The following is a 16,258-nucleotide window of genomic DNA, read 5'->3' as shown; positions in this document are numbered from 1 at the left end:
TCTTCACCATCAGCAAAGAGTTTGTATGACAGTTTAAGAGATGAGAAGAATTTATGGAAGATCTATTGAGAATATATGATACACTGATTTATAACAGGGCAAGTTTATCAGAAGAGGAAAGAGGAATTGTAGCATGCTTAGTAATATTTTATGATTCAGTAGGCAAACTTTGGATCATATGTGGTTGTTGCGATACTGCACTGTCCATTCCTTAAAAGCTCTTTATGGCTCCTCAGTTAAGCTCAGGGAGCTCTCCTAGACAAAAGTCAATATTTACAGAAGAAAGGAAGATTCCTTCAAATGAGGAGAATAGAAAAGACCATTAATGATGGCAGGTTAAGGGTAAACAGGATGTCAAGGGCTAAATAAAGAGAATTTAGGAAGCACTTTGCAAAGGGTGCTTGGGGTGATTGTGGGAAGTTCTTTAAAGAAAAAGCAGAAAGAACCTTAGGAAACTCATGGGGCTGCTTGTTGGCAGGATTAAAAAGGCAAACTGAGTTAATAGGGATGTGGCAGAAACTCTCCACAAGTTTTTGATATGTCAGACTTTACTGCTGAAGCAGGGGAGGTTGCCACGCAGAGTCCACTCTTTGCAGTAGATGAGCTGGATCAGTCTGAGGATGATGTGCAGGAAGCAGTGGAGCTGGCAGGTGAGGCAGATGTGAAGTCACTTGGACCGGTGGCATTGCTGAGAGAGTTCTGAAGGAACTTAAATGAGAAGTAAGAACTGCTGGCCAAGATATGCACCCTCTTATTGCAGGCAGCCCACTGTGCTACTGTAACTCTCATCCAGATGATCCTGGGAAAAAAAGAGGACTGGGTGCAACTTCCTTAGAAAAGGCGTAGAGGCTGTGGCAAAGAATAAGGTCAGAGAGTTCCTGGATGAAGCAGAGCCTATTGGGAAGAAGGCAGTGTGCCTTCTGGCCAGCCAAGTCCTGCAGCACTGACCTGCTGGGATTCTGCAAAGTTGTCAGTAAATGTGCAGACAGAGGAGATCCTGTGGAGGTCATGTATTTGGATTTTCAATAAAATCAGGCTCGATATGAGTCCGCAGTGTGCCCCGGCAGCCAAGAGGGCAAACTGCACCCTGGGGTGCATTAAACAGCAGCTGTCTATATGCCAGGGGATGCATTATGTCTCAGTTGCACCATTTGTCCACTTGAAACGGGCATGTATGAAAACATGTATTTGGAATTTGTGCTTACATCAATTCAGAATATATTCTCTGTTTATTCTATACCTCTAGTTAAACCGCTGTTAAATACCGTTCGGCTTTCTCTTCTACTGCACCATCTGTCTTATGGTCTTAATAGTATCTTTTCTTTCTGGTAAAAAATGTGCAATACCACTAAAACATTTTATGTACCTGCTACATGATGTTGCAAAGCCTAAGCTTTTTTTGTGCTCCATTGCCATGTATGTGTAGGCAGTTGGGTATGTTGGGCAGTAACAAACAGGTTCAGTAGTTAACAGCCTGTGCAGGAAAGAAAACTCCTAAATTCCTATGCTTTTTTGCTTGTCTTTCTTTTATTTTTTTTTAAATCTTTCTTTCTGCAAGCTGTCTCCTCTTAGGATGGCATCTTCTTTCTCCAGTTTACCATTCTGCATCCTCCTAAGGGCAGGACTTTACTCTTAGATCAAAACAGAGTTTTGTTTTGATGAGTTAGAGAAGACAGTGCAGTAGCAGCACATCTCTGGCTCATACATTTAGGGGGCTTTGCAGTTTTTTGCTGACACTAACAGCAAGGCCCAGCTTTCTCATAGAATTTGTCATGGTAGAAATTCAGCTCATCGGAATGTTCCACAATGACATTTAGCTCTTAAAGATATAAAGATAGCAAAAGATATCTACCCAAAGCCATGTCCAATTAAGGGTGACTGAGAGGTATTTAATATCTCATGGTAAGAATGAAGGTATAATTAACAAAATATCTTCGATCCTCTTAAAGGTGTGACGCAGTCACCATAAGGAAGTACGTTTTCCAGTTTCCTGCACTTTCTCAAGACACAGTGTTTTTATTAAGTTATTTTCCTTTCCTTAGACAATGTTTAATTACATATTTTTAAAAATAGAAGAAATTCCAAACCAAGTTGTCCATATGTTTACATTAAAAAGTTATTTCCATACTTGGATTTCAGTGCATGTCATGCCACTATCTCATTTTGAACCTGATCTTGCTCCTCCTCTATGTTATGGCAGGACATTGAGTTTAGTGAGTGCAGCATATGGTGCAAATGTGTATGTATCCTGAAGCAGTGTGTAAAGACTATTGAAATGCCAGAAGACCTCACTAAGAGAGCTATGCAGCTGCGAAAAGTGAAGTAATTACTCTTATTGTTTAAAGCTTGTTTTTCCTATTAATCCACTATGATGTAAATGGTCAGTTTTAAGTAAAATAGGTCAGGTTTCCCTCCTGACTGATACAATCCATATAGTGTTTCTGTAGCTAGATTTTAGCCTTCAGTTAAACCTCTTCTTGCCTTAGTATAGCTTTTCCGCAAATTATTTGTCCTTCAAAATATATTAACTGTATATCATAGTCCTTACTCTGCATTCCTGAAAAGTCACTAGAACTTGCTGCTGTCAGCTGTGTGAGTGGAACCATTAAGTGTCTTCTAATTCTGTGATTACTTTCTGACTGCATGTAAGGGGAGTCAGAATGTGACGAGAGATGTTTAAAGTGATGATCAAATTTTCAATGGCTTGAAAACTGTTACTGCATTTAAATAACAAAACGATAGAGTACCGTTGAAATTTATGTTGTAACAAATCTTGAAAAAAATTGCGATAGGTGTGTTTAACTCAAGTCTCTAATGGGATATTTTCTGAACATAAACTTATGAATATTGAATTGTTATTAAGGATAACTTTCAGCATTCATGAGTGTTAATTTGGGGCTGTTTATTTTAGCAAAAACAGGTTGGTCGCTCACCTGGGGTAAGCAGTATAGAACACCAGCAAGAGATCACTAAATTAAAGGCAGACTTGGAAAAGAAAAGTGTTTTCTATGAAGAGGAACTATCTAAACGTGAAATGTTGCATGCTAATGAAATAAAAAGTCTGAAGAAAGAACTGCGGGATGCAGAGAGCCAGCAGCTTGCCCTCAAGAAGGAAATCATGGTTTTGAAAGACAAGTTAGAGAAAACAAGAAGAGAAAAGTGAGTATTGTTTGGAATTTACCTTTTTTCAATCTTTTGAAGTCTCCTAGTGTTTTTCCAAACACACTGTCACTGTAGTGCAGGCCATTCCAAGGTATGCAACTTGAGTTACAGACTTGCAGCTCTGGGTAAGTTGACCCCTGAAGCTTATGTTGCACTTTCATGCAGTTTTTTGACATTTTTTTCTTTTATTTGGTGTTTTCATCTTTTGATGCAAAACTAACGTGTTAGAGATCAACTATTGTTTACATTTCTGCCAGCACAGGAACAGTCACTTAATGCGAACCGAGGCTAATCCATGCTGGGTTCCATCCAGTGTTAACATCAGTCAGCAGACTACTGTAGGCGTAAGCTGCTTTATCTCTTCTGACATGGTAATTTGTCAGACCTGCTTTTTTCTCTCCCACATGGTGGGGCTTATAACTGGCCTTGAGAATGTTCCTTCAGGCATTCATCAATAAAACCAAATTTTCTGTTGGATAACGTAGAAGTGGAAATAATAATAAATTGAATGTGTTCATGTTCATTCCTAAAAAATTCGGAATGCTTTATAGAGGGTAACATAGATGTATCTTTCTGCTGCTGTAACAAGATGGCATATTAGAGAAACCATGGAGAAGTTCCTGCTGCAAGCTGAGCCAAACTGTAGCGAGTCCTTAAATATAAGTAGCAAATGAAATACTGATTTTTTTCAAAGAAGTTAATGCGAATAGGAGTAGAAACACTGCTTCTCTGGTAAATTGTGTTCAGCAGGGGACATAGATCACACAGCCTAGAATGAAGTGGATGAACTGTTTCTTCCTAGCATGCAGCTATTCATAGGCTGGACATAGTAACACCACAGTAGTTCACTGCTTTGTTCTAGGTTAAGAGGTAAAGCTTGCATCAGCAGCATGTTTTCATTGTAACACAACTTAATGGTCTTGCTGACCAATGAGTTACAAATTCACAAAAGGCTATTCTGTCTTGTAAAATAAAAAGGTGATAGTATGACACGCTTTTAACTCCAGCAGTGTTATTCCTCAGAGGGAGGAATATTAAATAAAAAAATCAGTAATACTTCTTTCTGCAGGCTAAACTGTTGGTAAAGATCATACCTCCAAGCACTGACCAGACCAAACACTCCTTCTTTCCTAATTCTAGTGTTGTACAGCTGTAGACATTCTAACTAGATGTCCATCTAGTGAAATAACAAATGCTGATGTGCTTCATGCTAGCTAGTTCATAAATCTTCTTTCAATCTGGTTTCTCTCTATAGAGAACTAGATGCAGTTCTAATGTGGGTGCTGTATGTATTTCAAATGTTAGTGTAAGAAAACATTTGAAAGCATGAACAGAAATGTGTCACATAACAGGTATCCAACACTTGGCTCTTCATGGGAAGGGCTTCAGCATCATATTAAGTCAGGTGTCCAAGCACACGATGAGTGACTGATGAAGGCCTGATTTTATCTGTGTTTTGTTAAACAAATCTGCAGAATCTGATGCAAGTATTAGGGCTCCACAGAATTGCAGTAGTCCACTGTTCAAGTTATACTATAGATAGACTTCTGCAATTTAGAAGGGAATCTTAAATATTAGGAATGCAAGAATTGCTGTTGCTACTCAATTCTCGATATTTGGTAGCTTTCCATAAAAGAACATGGATTTTTTGTTTCTGCTTACACCTGTTGTTTTTAGCTTTTGTAGTCAGGCATGAAAAGCTTTTTGTGAGTCTTCCAGTGCAGAGGTGTTCAGTGTAAGCGTTGAAAAGGAAGCACCTGGAGGATTTATGCTGAGATAAGAGGAATTATTTCAACAATAGGCTTTTAGTGGGTGTGAAGTTGAAGTGTGCTTATACAGTTTGGCAAAAATATTTTAGTAGTCTAAAAATAATCTTGCATGCATATTAAAAAAGATTTTGGTAAGAGGATGTGGTTGTATTACTTTGTAAGGACTATATATAAGAGTGAATTACATAGGTTACTCCAAGCAAGGATCAGTAAGAGCTTTAACGAAGTCTCTGTGTACATTTTTGTGTAACTTGCATGTTTGTCCTTTCTGTTACAGCTATTTTTAATAGGTATTTTTTCTTTGTTTCCTTCAAATTTAAGCTTTATAACTCCTGCTACTTCAACAGCATAAGTCTTCAAGGGAGAGAAACTACCTTTCTGTACAAAGTGATTGCCCTTTGCTAAAGTCTCATAAGCTGCATGCTATTGAAGTTGGAAGCGTAGGAACACAGTATGAGGCCAGTGATCTGTGCAGCACAAGATTCCATTTCTTAGAATTGTCATTATGAAATATTTCAGAAGAAGGTGCAAGAAACTGTGCAAAATAAATCATGTTTGTAGAAGTTTCTTTTAAGCCTATCATTTCATGATGGATTTATAAAGCAGGGGGCTTTATAAAACAGCATTTGCTGTTTTTAAATTGTGACATAAAGAAGCCTGGGGGCTGGTATTTGTTTCGGGTCTACTTTTCTTGGTTTCAAAGCAGTAAGATAAAATATTTCACCACTTTGTACAGATGCAATAAAGAGCTGGAGTGACAGTGATACAATAAAGCTGTATTTCACATTGCTTGCATGTGGTTTGCTGCAGTTTTACTGATAAAAAGAAAGCTGGATCATGTATGATTTCTTAACTTGAAGAGCAGATACATAGCTAAATGTTAGATGAGAGTAAAAACTTGATGGGAGAGGAGGATGCCAGGCTTCAAAGCAAAGGCATTATTTTGATCTTGCTGGCTGTCCAAGGTACATCTATGGAGTCTGTCACAGTTCTGTAGTTTGCTGAGTTGATATTTGTGTGTGATAGATTATACCCACATTCTCCTCTGTTTCAAATTTATCTTCATTTCTGTATTATACTACAGCAGTCTGACTTAAGGGGGTAGCGACAATCACCAGTTGAAATAAGTCCAATAAGCAAAATACAGAAAACTACAAATATGTTGGGCTTTTTTATCAACCTAAAGCTTCCTTAATCCACCACCATTTATGGCTGCTTTCAGCCTTAGAGGCTTAAGGAATAAACTTAAGACAAATATAGAATTAAAAATCCTAAACAAAACCATGAAATCTTTAAAGAAATTAATTAAAAATTAGTTTGGTCTTCTGCCTGAGAAATTAGCTTTGAATCTAAGCCTTGAAAACAGAAGCAGGACCTGTTATTAATTCCCCTGACAACCAATGCTTTAATCTCTTCCTGTCTTTTCCCTAGACTGCTCATCATATGCATGGAATCTGTTGATATAGAAAAGGAGTGGTGGTGAATTTCAAACTTGGCATTTAAACAGTAACTATAGTATGTTACTTTACTAGGATGAAGTATTAAGTTTCAAAGGATGCCTAGCAACATAGAATTTCACTATGGGTCTAACATGATGTACTAGATTTCAAAGAGTGGTTGAAGCACTAAATGAATTTCAAATTAGGAATAGGAAATTCAAACCAGCATTGCTCTTAACTGGGTTTGCTGTAGCCACTGACATTTCTCATCCTTTAATGGTGTTCTCTCAATTTGATAGAATTGTAGTAGTTCTGCATCTCAGAAAAAGAGGCAAGGATGTGATTTCTGTGTTGCACAGTAACACAGATCAGTAAAATTCTGATCTGTATCCAGAAAAAAATTGCAGTGCTCAAGACAAGGTTTCCCCTGGATTTTATTTTTACAGTTAACCTTTTATACTGCTCATTTTTTCCAGCCTTTTTAAGGCTGGACAGTGGTATTTGATGAATGGGTATTTACTGTATATGTGGCATTTATAATATAGTTCTATCAACCTACTGATGAACTTTGTGCCAGTGACCTGAATAATTGGTAAAAAGATGAGTACAAGATGCAAATGTCCCAAGTCTGAAATCAGTAGTTACGAGGTGGGAGTTACACATCTAAAACATTGTGTACACCACTTGAAGGAATTTACAATGTTTTTTGGCAAACAGAGGACCTGCAGCTTCATTTATTTTCCAGTTCTCGTGTTCATTGTGCTAGATTAAAGTTACTATTAAGCAGATTCAACCAGAGGTTCTCCTCTACTGAATGACATCTGTGGGAGAAGGGAAGGCTTGGGGGAAACAGCTGCTGGGAAACTTTCTCAGAGAGAATGGTCCAAACTTGCTGTAGAATCTGGTTATATTAAGAGTGTATAGGCTATCCATCCCCTTTTTACTCATAGTTAATATATGGTACCTGAATTAACAGTTCAAATGTGTCTTCTGGCTGTTCTAAATTGTCCAAAGACTAGCCCATATATAAGCTTTTCTCATCAGAGACCCAGCTCCGGGTCCTCTGATGTAGCTTCTATATGCTCTGGTTTCATGTGTGGTCATGTTTGCTGGTCATTCAGTGAAACTTGGAATTGTAGAAATGTATAAGTTAAAATAATATTTCTATGAGCAGAGCATTTTAGAGTATCGACACACACTTTGGTCTGCAGGATCACAGCTGCTCAATGTGTGAAGGATTCATCTGAAGAATAAAATTTCTATAAGCGGATTGATAAACAGTAGCTTGGTGAAGCTCTGTTAATTCTATACTGTCTAACACTAAAGATTCAACAGACTATCTTATAGTCCTAAGATGGTAGTGTATCAAATTACTTATTTTTAATAGACTGTACTGTTATCAATGTAGTACTTCACTTCAACATGTGTGTGCATTGGTCTCTTTGTGTTTAAGTGAATAATGGGGTGAGTTTTAGAATAGAAAACTTTCTAATTCTACTTTACTTTATTTCTTAGCCAAAGTGAGAGAGAGGAATTTGAAACAGAGTTCAAACAAAAATATGAACGAGAAAAGCTTCTGCTGACAGAGGAGAACAAAAAACTTACAAATGAACTTGATAAGGTAAATGCTGAGTAGTTGAGTCCTGAATTTACAATTCTTGTATGCTGTGTACAAATTGGACAATATAGAACTGTATTGGTTATTATTAACTCTTAACTGGTAGCAGAAATTGATGTTATACAAAAATTGGTGATTAATATTTGATTCGAATAGAGGATCTGCATGCATCCAAACTTGAGAAGGCGTGTGTACATATATACATATATTAGTATTTATGTGTGGGAATTTAATTAAATGGTCTTACAGTTCGTAAGATTAATTCTAGACAACACTGTAAGCCAACAAAAAAGGATTATTTCATTGTATGACCCAAATATAAAAATACATAGTTAATGATGTGATTACTTAGAGTATATTTGCATGTCAGTTGTTGTGAAATACCAGGGTCCCTCCTACCCTTTGAGGTTAAGTATTACTTGGAGATATTAAAAAAATACAAATGATAAGGCATATTAATTGAAGTGTGTTGAGCAAGTAATAATTATGATTTGTGCATTTGGATTGTCTCTTTATTGTTCATTTTGACTGGTTATTCAAGTTCATTGTGGATTATCCAAGTCTTGCTAAACTTGTCTGTTATTTTTGTAATACATTAGATTTTCTAAAAATGTGATGAAAGTACAAAGTTCTTCAAAGTAAGCATGTTTGCATGTTAGTGCTCAAATTTAAGTATATTTTCATACCAGCATGACACATAATATACATGCCTGTATGTAGGCTTAGTCCAAGAACAGTAGAGCCTAGTCACTTAGATTGGTTTTGTGCTCTCTCTCCCCCCCCCATAACTTTGTATTTTTCCTGTCCAATGACATTTAATAAGTAGGCATATTTAAATGATAAGGCCATTTAAATGATCAATAGGGTGTGGAGTTATTCATATTTGAAGTAAAAAGCAAAATAGATTTAAAACTGGCAATTTTTTTATCATTTTGATTTGTTAATATATTTCAGTACTAAAAGAAGCCTTTCACATGAGATTCATTCTCTTAAGAAGGTCTGCCTACAAAATCTTTCTGGTCTCTGATTCCAGTTTGACTTTCTGAATAATAATTTAACATAATGAAGGTTTAGTTCCCATTACCAGCTCAGGTTAGCTGGGGCTTTTGTCTTGCAGAATGTGCATGTGTGAATGGCAGCTATGTGAATGCGAGAGGTTAATTGCTAGGTATAACATATTGCTCTTAAATATGTGCATTTAATTTCAGTTTCCCTGTCTGCAAGTAAGTACAATGAAAAATAGGGGAATGTGAAACACCTGGAGAATCTCAGGACTGTCTTATGCTTGTATCTGTTAAGCCTGTCTTTCTCCATGGTTACTAAACAAGGGAGAGGTTCGGCAGTCTTATCTGAGCTATAACAATTTTTATGCCTTTGCTTTGCTCTTTTAATGTAGCTTTTTCTGTACAGAAAACATTCCACACCTATATGGTGCAAAGCAGAAACCTTCTAAGAGTTGTAGAGGTATGTGGAGGCTCAGAAAAGTGGTTTATTTGGTAGAGTAAAAATGTAGTTCTAGTCCTTAAAAGTGGCCTTTCAATACAGCTAAGACCACAGGCGAGAAGAGATTCTGGCTTTTATTGTTGCATAGTGTTTATTGTGATGGGCAGTACCAATTTTTAACATAGATGCACAATGTGGGAGAGGGAAAGATGGGGGGGGCTTTGAGTCTGCACAGAGATGGAGTCACAGCAGTTTATACTTTTAATAAGTTGTTTAAATTCTCATTCAGCTCACTGCCATGTTTGAGAGGCTGAGTATGAATAATCGGCAGCTGGAAGAAGAGATGAGAGACCTGGCTGATAAGAAGGAGTCTGTGGCCCATTGGGAGGCCCAAATTACTGAGATTATCCAATGGTGAGTACTCTGCTCTCATGTCATTACAGAATCCCCTCAATATGTGGTGGGGTTGTTACTGCATTTTTGTCTCTGCACAAGGCACTTGGAAGTGCTTAGGTGAAATCTCACACCCGTCTGGGGTTTTGTTTGAGATTTTAATAGACAAATCCAGAAAATTTTGTTCTTCCTTAAGAGTGAAAGTGTCTTACCAAATACAGCTTTTTAAAGTGCAGAAGAATCGTGGTCATTGGGTGTGGCTTGTGGCTGTGGAAAAATGCTGAAAGGAATCATGTGCTGAGCTCACGCCTCCAAGGGGGAACAAGCCTGGGAAAAGCAGTGACTTGAGAGTGTTTGTGTCTGGGCATTAATTTCCTTCATCTGCTTGGCATGTGGCAGAATGAAACAAATACAGTGCAACTTTTATGTGATTTTTTACAAGGAGGTCATTTGAGACTACCACAAAGCCAGTCAAGTGATGTTTCTAATAGTACTTTTGCTAAATAATGATGTTATGTTTCTGTGAAAAAAAAATGTTGAAACTATTAAGGGTAAAAGATTGTGTATTCTAGGTTTTTTATCTATCTTTATTTTTCCCTTCCATGCCTGCTTATCTCCCCTTCCTTTTAATGGTCCATTGCAGTGTTTCACATCTACAAAACCAGATTGCATTCAGACTTTTTTTTTTTACAGATCATCCACTTGTGGGAAGACATCATCATATATACATCATCATATACTGATCTTTTTTCTTGTACTACTTGATTATTCCCTTCCCCCCCTTTTTCCCATCTCATGTTAGTGAAAAAATCTAATTTGTTGTATCCAAGCAAAAATGGGAAACATTGTTTCAGTGAAACCTAGTTTGGTGTTGTTATAATGTCAGTATAATTTTGTTGTCCAGATACAGAGAAGTTTTACCATGTGAATACATAACAAGAAAGAAGGGCCATCTTCTGGGTTTCGTTTAAACAGTGTTTTTTACATGAAATTATGTAACTCTGGTCCGTGTTATGAAGTCCTAGTGTCTCAAGGCCTTGTATTTGTAGCAGAAGGTAAAAAATTTAAAGAGTCCGCTTTGTCCATGTTCCTTTTATATCTTGTCTTTCATAACTGTGGGTGTGGTAGACAACCTGTGTCACAGAAATTAAAAAAAGTACTTAAAAATTGTTTAAATGAATTTAAATTTCTGACCAATCAAAAATGTTTATTCAGGAAAAAATCAAGATAACAAGTCAGACAAGTCTTTTATTTCACATTCCTTGTTGTTTTAAGGTAGTACTTATCAGTCGTAATGCACCAAGGTAATCAAATCCAATTTTTTAAATATACTTGTGAAAGCACTCATAAAACCTGGCAGTTATGGAGAAAAACAAACTGGAATCAGTTGTGGATTCTTTTACTTAACACTATGTAAAAATGTACCAAAAGCCATTAAGAATGTACCTTCTGCATTTTATGAAAGTGTTTAATATTTTAAGATGTACTACTGATGTGGTTCAGGTATATGATAAAGCATTTTCATGTTAGAGATGTCACTGTGGCGTGGTAAAAGGGTTTGGGCTTGAGTTTTTTGTTATCTCTAAAGATACTTAATGAAAAAAGATCCAGAAACATACAAGCCTAACTTTCTGAATGACAGACACCATTTTGCTGATCCCTTACAATAATACAGTGTCTTTTAAAAAGTATGGAACTAAAAACTAAAGAATTATCTGAAAAGAAAAAAAATAAAAGCACTGTGGGCAGACATTAAGGAGTCAAAAAAAATCTTGCTTGATTCCAGTTTGACATCACTATACACATCTCAATTTTCACTTAATTTTCATTATACGCACTCAGTTTTCTCTGCTTATGTTAAATTTTTTTCAACTATGTGAGCCTTTATCTTAGGTCACATTTTTTCCTTGTTATGTTTAGATTTTTCCATGTGTTACCTAGAAAATCTGGTCATGTTTGTCTACTGTCCTTAGAATTCAGCACTGCATACCAAAACTAGGTCCTTCTCTGGGGAACATGGGGTGCTATATGAAGTATTTAAGCATCTATTATAATGATAAATGCTTTAAAGGAGAAAAAAACCCCACCTAATATTGAAGAAAACTAGACTTATTTAAAGAGTCATGAGCCTATGTTTTCCTCAGAGGAACATGCAATTTAAATCAGTTCCTGTGTACATCTTCAGTATGACAGCAGAATGGAGCTACCAAAGTCGGGTAGAGCTTGTAGGCTGCCTCTTCAAAACTAACAGATTTTTCTGTTATTATATTTTAATATAATTTTTATATATAATTATGATATTAAATATATATTATTATATATAATTATTGTATTTTAAAATATTACATTAAAATATGTATTTTGGCTGCATACCTGCCCCCTCTTAAAAACTGCTGTCTTCTTTTTGTACCGTGATTCAGGAAGGATAGGAGGTAGTAGATGGAATTGATTACTGGGTTTGTAAATAATTTGCTCAGCTGCCTGTGGTAGTTCAAGGGATTCCTTCTGGCCCTGTTTTGAGTAACACAAGCCCAAGGAGTTCCTCACTTCCTTTAAGTGCTTTGCCATCTAATAGATAACTCTCTCAGGAAATTTGCCCCACTATTCAAATCCATGGTTGGTTAAGATTGGATGGTTAAGATTGTTACTTTCTTCATGACTCCTTGGGCCTTTCTAAATTGCTGTTTCTTTGAGATTTTATAACTTGTGAGTAATTTTAATGGCCTGTCACATTCTCTTTAGCCTTTCCCTGCTTTCTAACTCTGCTTTGTTGTATCTGTTTTAGAGATGATGTACAAAAGCCTTTTAATTTTGCTATTCTTATCCCAAGATACCATAAATATAGGCAAAGTTTTAATATATACACTTGAATCAAACTTTCCTTGCAAATTCTATTGTGGACACAACAGATCCTCACAGATCATTCAGCCTTAATGGAGCTGTTATATTGACAAGTTTATATTAACCAAATCACTCATCATTCCTTGACAAGAGTAAGAAATATTGAGGCTTTTATAGTCAACTATAAATTTTCCTATGGGAAAGAGGAAAGGAATTGGAGGTTAATGCAGTCACTTTAAAAAGGAATCTTTTAAATAGCCGTGGTACCGTATTTCTGTGCTGTGCAGAAAGGAGGTCAATGAAAATCTTGGTAGTGATTCCCAGAGTACTTGGCAAGAATCTTATCTTATTAGTCTCTCTGGGAGGGGTTCATGTAATCTAGCTGCAGAAGTCCTAATGTAGACAACTAAAATAAATCCCATGGCTAGTACTGTAGAAGTCTGTTTTTCTCACAGCTGATTGAAACAGAAGCCTAGACAACTATTTCAAATGGATAATTCTGTATTGCTGAGTATGTTTCTGTGAATGAGCTAAATCCTACCTGTTTTACCTACGGAATGGATGTTGGGCTTAGATTCAGCAGGCCAACTGTGGCTGTTGTTTACCGGAAGATTCAGTTAATATTTTCCTTGCCAGTCAGGTATTTTTTATATTATGGTTGATTTTATCTGAATTATTGATTTCATTGGAAAAAAAATAGAGCAAAACCACAAGCAAACAAAAAAATGCAAACTCTCCCCTTTCCCCCTCCCCCTGACATTTCTGATCTAAATCAAACATAAAAAATCTGGTTCCTCTCAGAAGAAAGCACACACAAATTGTGAAAAAGATTTAGCAAAAATTATGGGCAAATTCAACTGTAAGAAACTCAAAAAGCGAAAATTCTGAGACACATTCTGCTTGAGGTAAGAATAGTAAGAATTATCTCTAAAATAGAAAATCTGGAGGGTGGGGGGAAATTTCAGGGTTTGAGAGCAGAGTCAAGTGTTGAAAATTTTTAGAGAAGTAGTTCTAAAAAAAAACCAAATTTTGTTGGAGAGAGCAGGGATAAAGGAAAACGTTAAGTCTGCTTTGAGCATCCTGATACAACAACAGAAACGTAAAAGCATTGAGAAACTACAGGAGAAATGGGAGTCATGACTCTCAGATTTCCTTGGGGTTTTTAAATCAGGTGAGATCGATCACGGTGTAAAATTCCAGGTCTATAAGATCACTCCTGTTGAGCAAAGTCTCTGGTCCTCTGGGTCCATTTTGTATTGTATAATATCCCAGCTGGGGACCCAGGGAGCCTGACTTTCCGAGCATCCTGAAAAATTACATACTAGATAACAGCCAGTGGTTATTTGGAGGTCGTCATGATGTTAGCTCTCCAACCAAAAGGTTAAATTTAATTTTACAGGAATTTATACTGTACTTCTGTTCTAGGTTCTTTATAGTTAATGAACTAAGCTTGCAGTGGTAATAATATATGAATAAATATATGTGAGATACAAAAACAGAAGAGTTAAACTCAATTTTCAGTAAAGAAAGAAATGAATGGGTGGAACCTGAAGAACTTTTCTTCCTTAGGTGTCTTGCTGTGCTTGTCAGGGCTCTATGTCACAATGAGGACAAGGGAGAAACATTGCTAAGAGTAACTTTACCATTCTTGGTCTTTTTTTTTTTTTTTTTTTTTTTTAACCAACTAAATGAAACAACGCCAGCGAAGCAGTAACAAATAAAAAGTCTCTGAGAGCTCTTGGGTCCGCTTAATGTTCCACCAATGTATGTCATTATTGAGAGAATTTTGCCACCTAGTGGACAACAAAACTACCTCAGTTCCAAATTGTACTTTTATTTACTGTCTTTTCATAGTCTGAGGAGTTCCTTTGAACTCAGTACAGATACTTGTAAACATTGACTTTACGTTTTCATTTTCTGGTTTTCTGTATGACTGTGGAACATCTCTCTGAGGTTTTTGCATGTGCAGATTTTCAGCATTTGGAACCTGAAGGTTCTGTGCATCATAAACCAAATAACTGATGTTTTCTCACTTTCCATAAGTATGGGTCTATATGGCATGATAAAAATTGACAAAGAAGTTGGACACCTAAAGTTTTTCAGCTTCATTTAGAAAAGTTAAAAAATAAACCACCAATTTAATTTTATTTTTCATTGTGGCATTGTCCCTTTTTTCAGCAAAGATTTTGTGTGTCATTAAAAGTACCTCAGGAAAACTTACTTTCTCACCTTGAGAGCCTCACATTCTTTTTATGCCTCCTTACACTTTTTTCAAAATGTATTTAATTATGTGCCCAAAAAGCATCTTAAGCTACTTCTCATATCTTTTGCCCACTTCTATAGCCTAAGTGGTTTGGGTAGGCCAAGATTATCTGGTTGTCAAAATGTGTCATCCAGACTGTTTTGAGAAAAGAAGTTGATATGCTGCTTCCATCAAGTTCTGATATACCTTGGGAAAAAAATAGGGATTCATTAATATCAAAACTCTCACTGACTTTAATAGTCAGGACATGTGCAGTTTTCCTAGATTCCTCCCCACCTCTTGAACTAAATTATAAGCAGGAGACAAAGAAGAGAAAGCCCAAGGCATGAATAAGTGCTTACTTTTTCCTGTTGGGTGTGAGATTCGTGGGAAATGGTCGCTAATTTTACCTTTGCCTCCTCTATATTAAAGCAGTCTGTCTTCCTTATATAAATCTTAAACTGCCCACTCAGAAGTCACCACAACCTGCAGATGTTTAGCCCATGGCTTTCACACTGTGATCTTGCCCTGAGGCCGCTCTGGGAATGCTTTTCTGTTCCTCCCTTGCCCATGGCAGTTCAGATTATGTACTCTCTGTTGCCTCTTGGTGACTATCTATAAGTCCATGTTGAAACTTTATGTTTTTATAATTATAGGTAAACTTGCAAGTAGCACCATTACTGTATTCAGTGTGTGTGTGAACCCCATAGTATAAACCAGAAAAACTTATATTGCTCTGTAGGCATGGAGGGGGAAACACTTTCTGCAGAAAGGTCACTCTGAGACAAAATTAACCATCTAGAGAGCTCTCATCTCCAGTCCAACATACTCAGGATTACAGTTACTAAGGAAAGATCAGGAAGCAAGGATAAGTTAACTTCGTGAAATAGAAAAACTATTTTCCCACTTTCCTGTATTTTATTTTAAATTATTTAGGGTTCATTCATTAGACCACATCCTAAACATCTCGGTGTTTGGTGCTGATAGACTTCACTGTGATCAAGCTGTGGTATTAGACTGCTGGTCTCTGAGACTAGCTCAGGAACTTGCATATGTCCTGATGTTGCAGAAATGAGTTTGCTCTTCTGTGGGCAAAATGAACATGTTCAGAGCCAGGCACGTAAGGAAATAGAGTAGGAGGGGTGATGTTAGGGTTTTTTCTGTTTGTTTGTTTTAGGTTTTTCATAAGCTACTTAGTTTCAATGAATTAATTATTTACCAACTTTCTTTTCTATGTTAACACCTGAGGCAAAGTGAAGAAAGAACCTTCTGTTGTGATTAATCACAGAAAGTTGTTGTTCTTTCTTTGTAACTGATGATCAAAGAATCTGAAAAACAGACATGTCTCCTC

At 36.6% G+C, this 16,258-nt stretch overlaps 1 protein-coding gene across 10 annotated transcripts in view; it reads left to right on the top strand.

Moving 5' to 3' along the window:
- Window positions 1-16,258, top strand: part of CDC42BPA (CDC42 binding protein kinase alpha) — a 186,856-nt gene that overhangs the window by 122,303 nt on the left and 48,295 nt on the right. For all 10 annotated transcript variants that reach the window (XM_027713001.2, XM_039378680.1, XM_027712995.2 and 7 more), the window contains 3 exons: window positions 2,912-3,159; window positions 7,886-7,991; window positions 9,721-9,845. In XM_027713001.2, coding sequence (XP_027568802.2) covers window positions 2,912-3,159; window positions 7,886-7,991; window positions 9,721-9,845 — 479 coding nt within the window. The remainder of the gene's footprint in view (window positions 1-2,911; window positions 3,160-7,885; window positions 7,992-9,720; window positions 9,846-16,258) is intronic.

The sequence above is a fragment of the Pipra filicauda genome, unplaced genomic scaffold, assembly GCF_003945595.2.
Source record: "Pipra filicauda isolate LSUMZ 115617 unplaced genomic scaffold, ASM394559v2 scaffold143_size2779998_pilon, whole genome shotgun sequence".
Taxonomy (NCBI): Eukaryota; Metazoa; Chordata; class Aves; order Passeriformes; family Pipridae; genus Pipra; species Pipra filicauda.
This window is presented reverse-complemented; position numbering and strand designations above follow the sequence as displayed.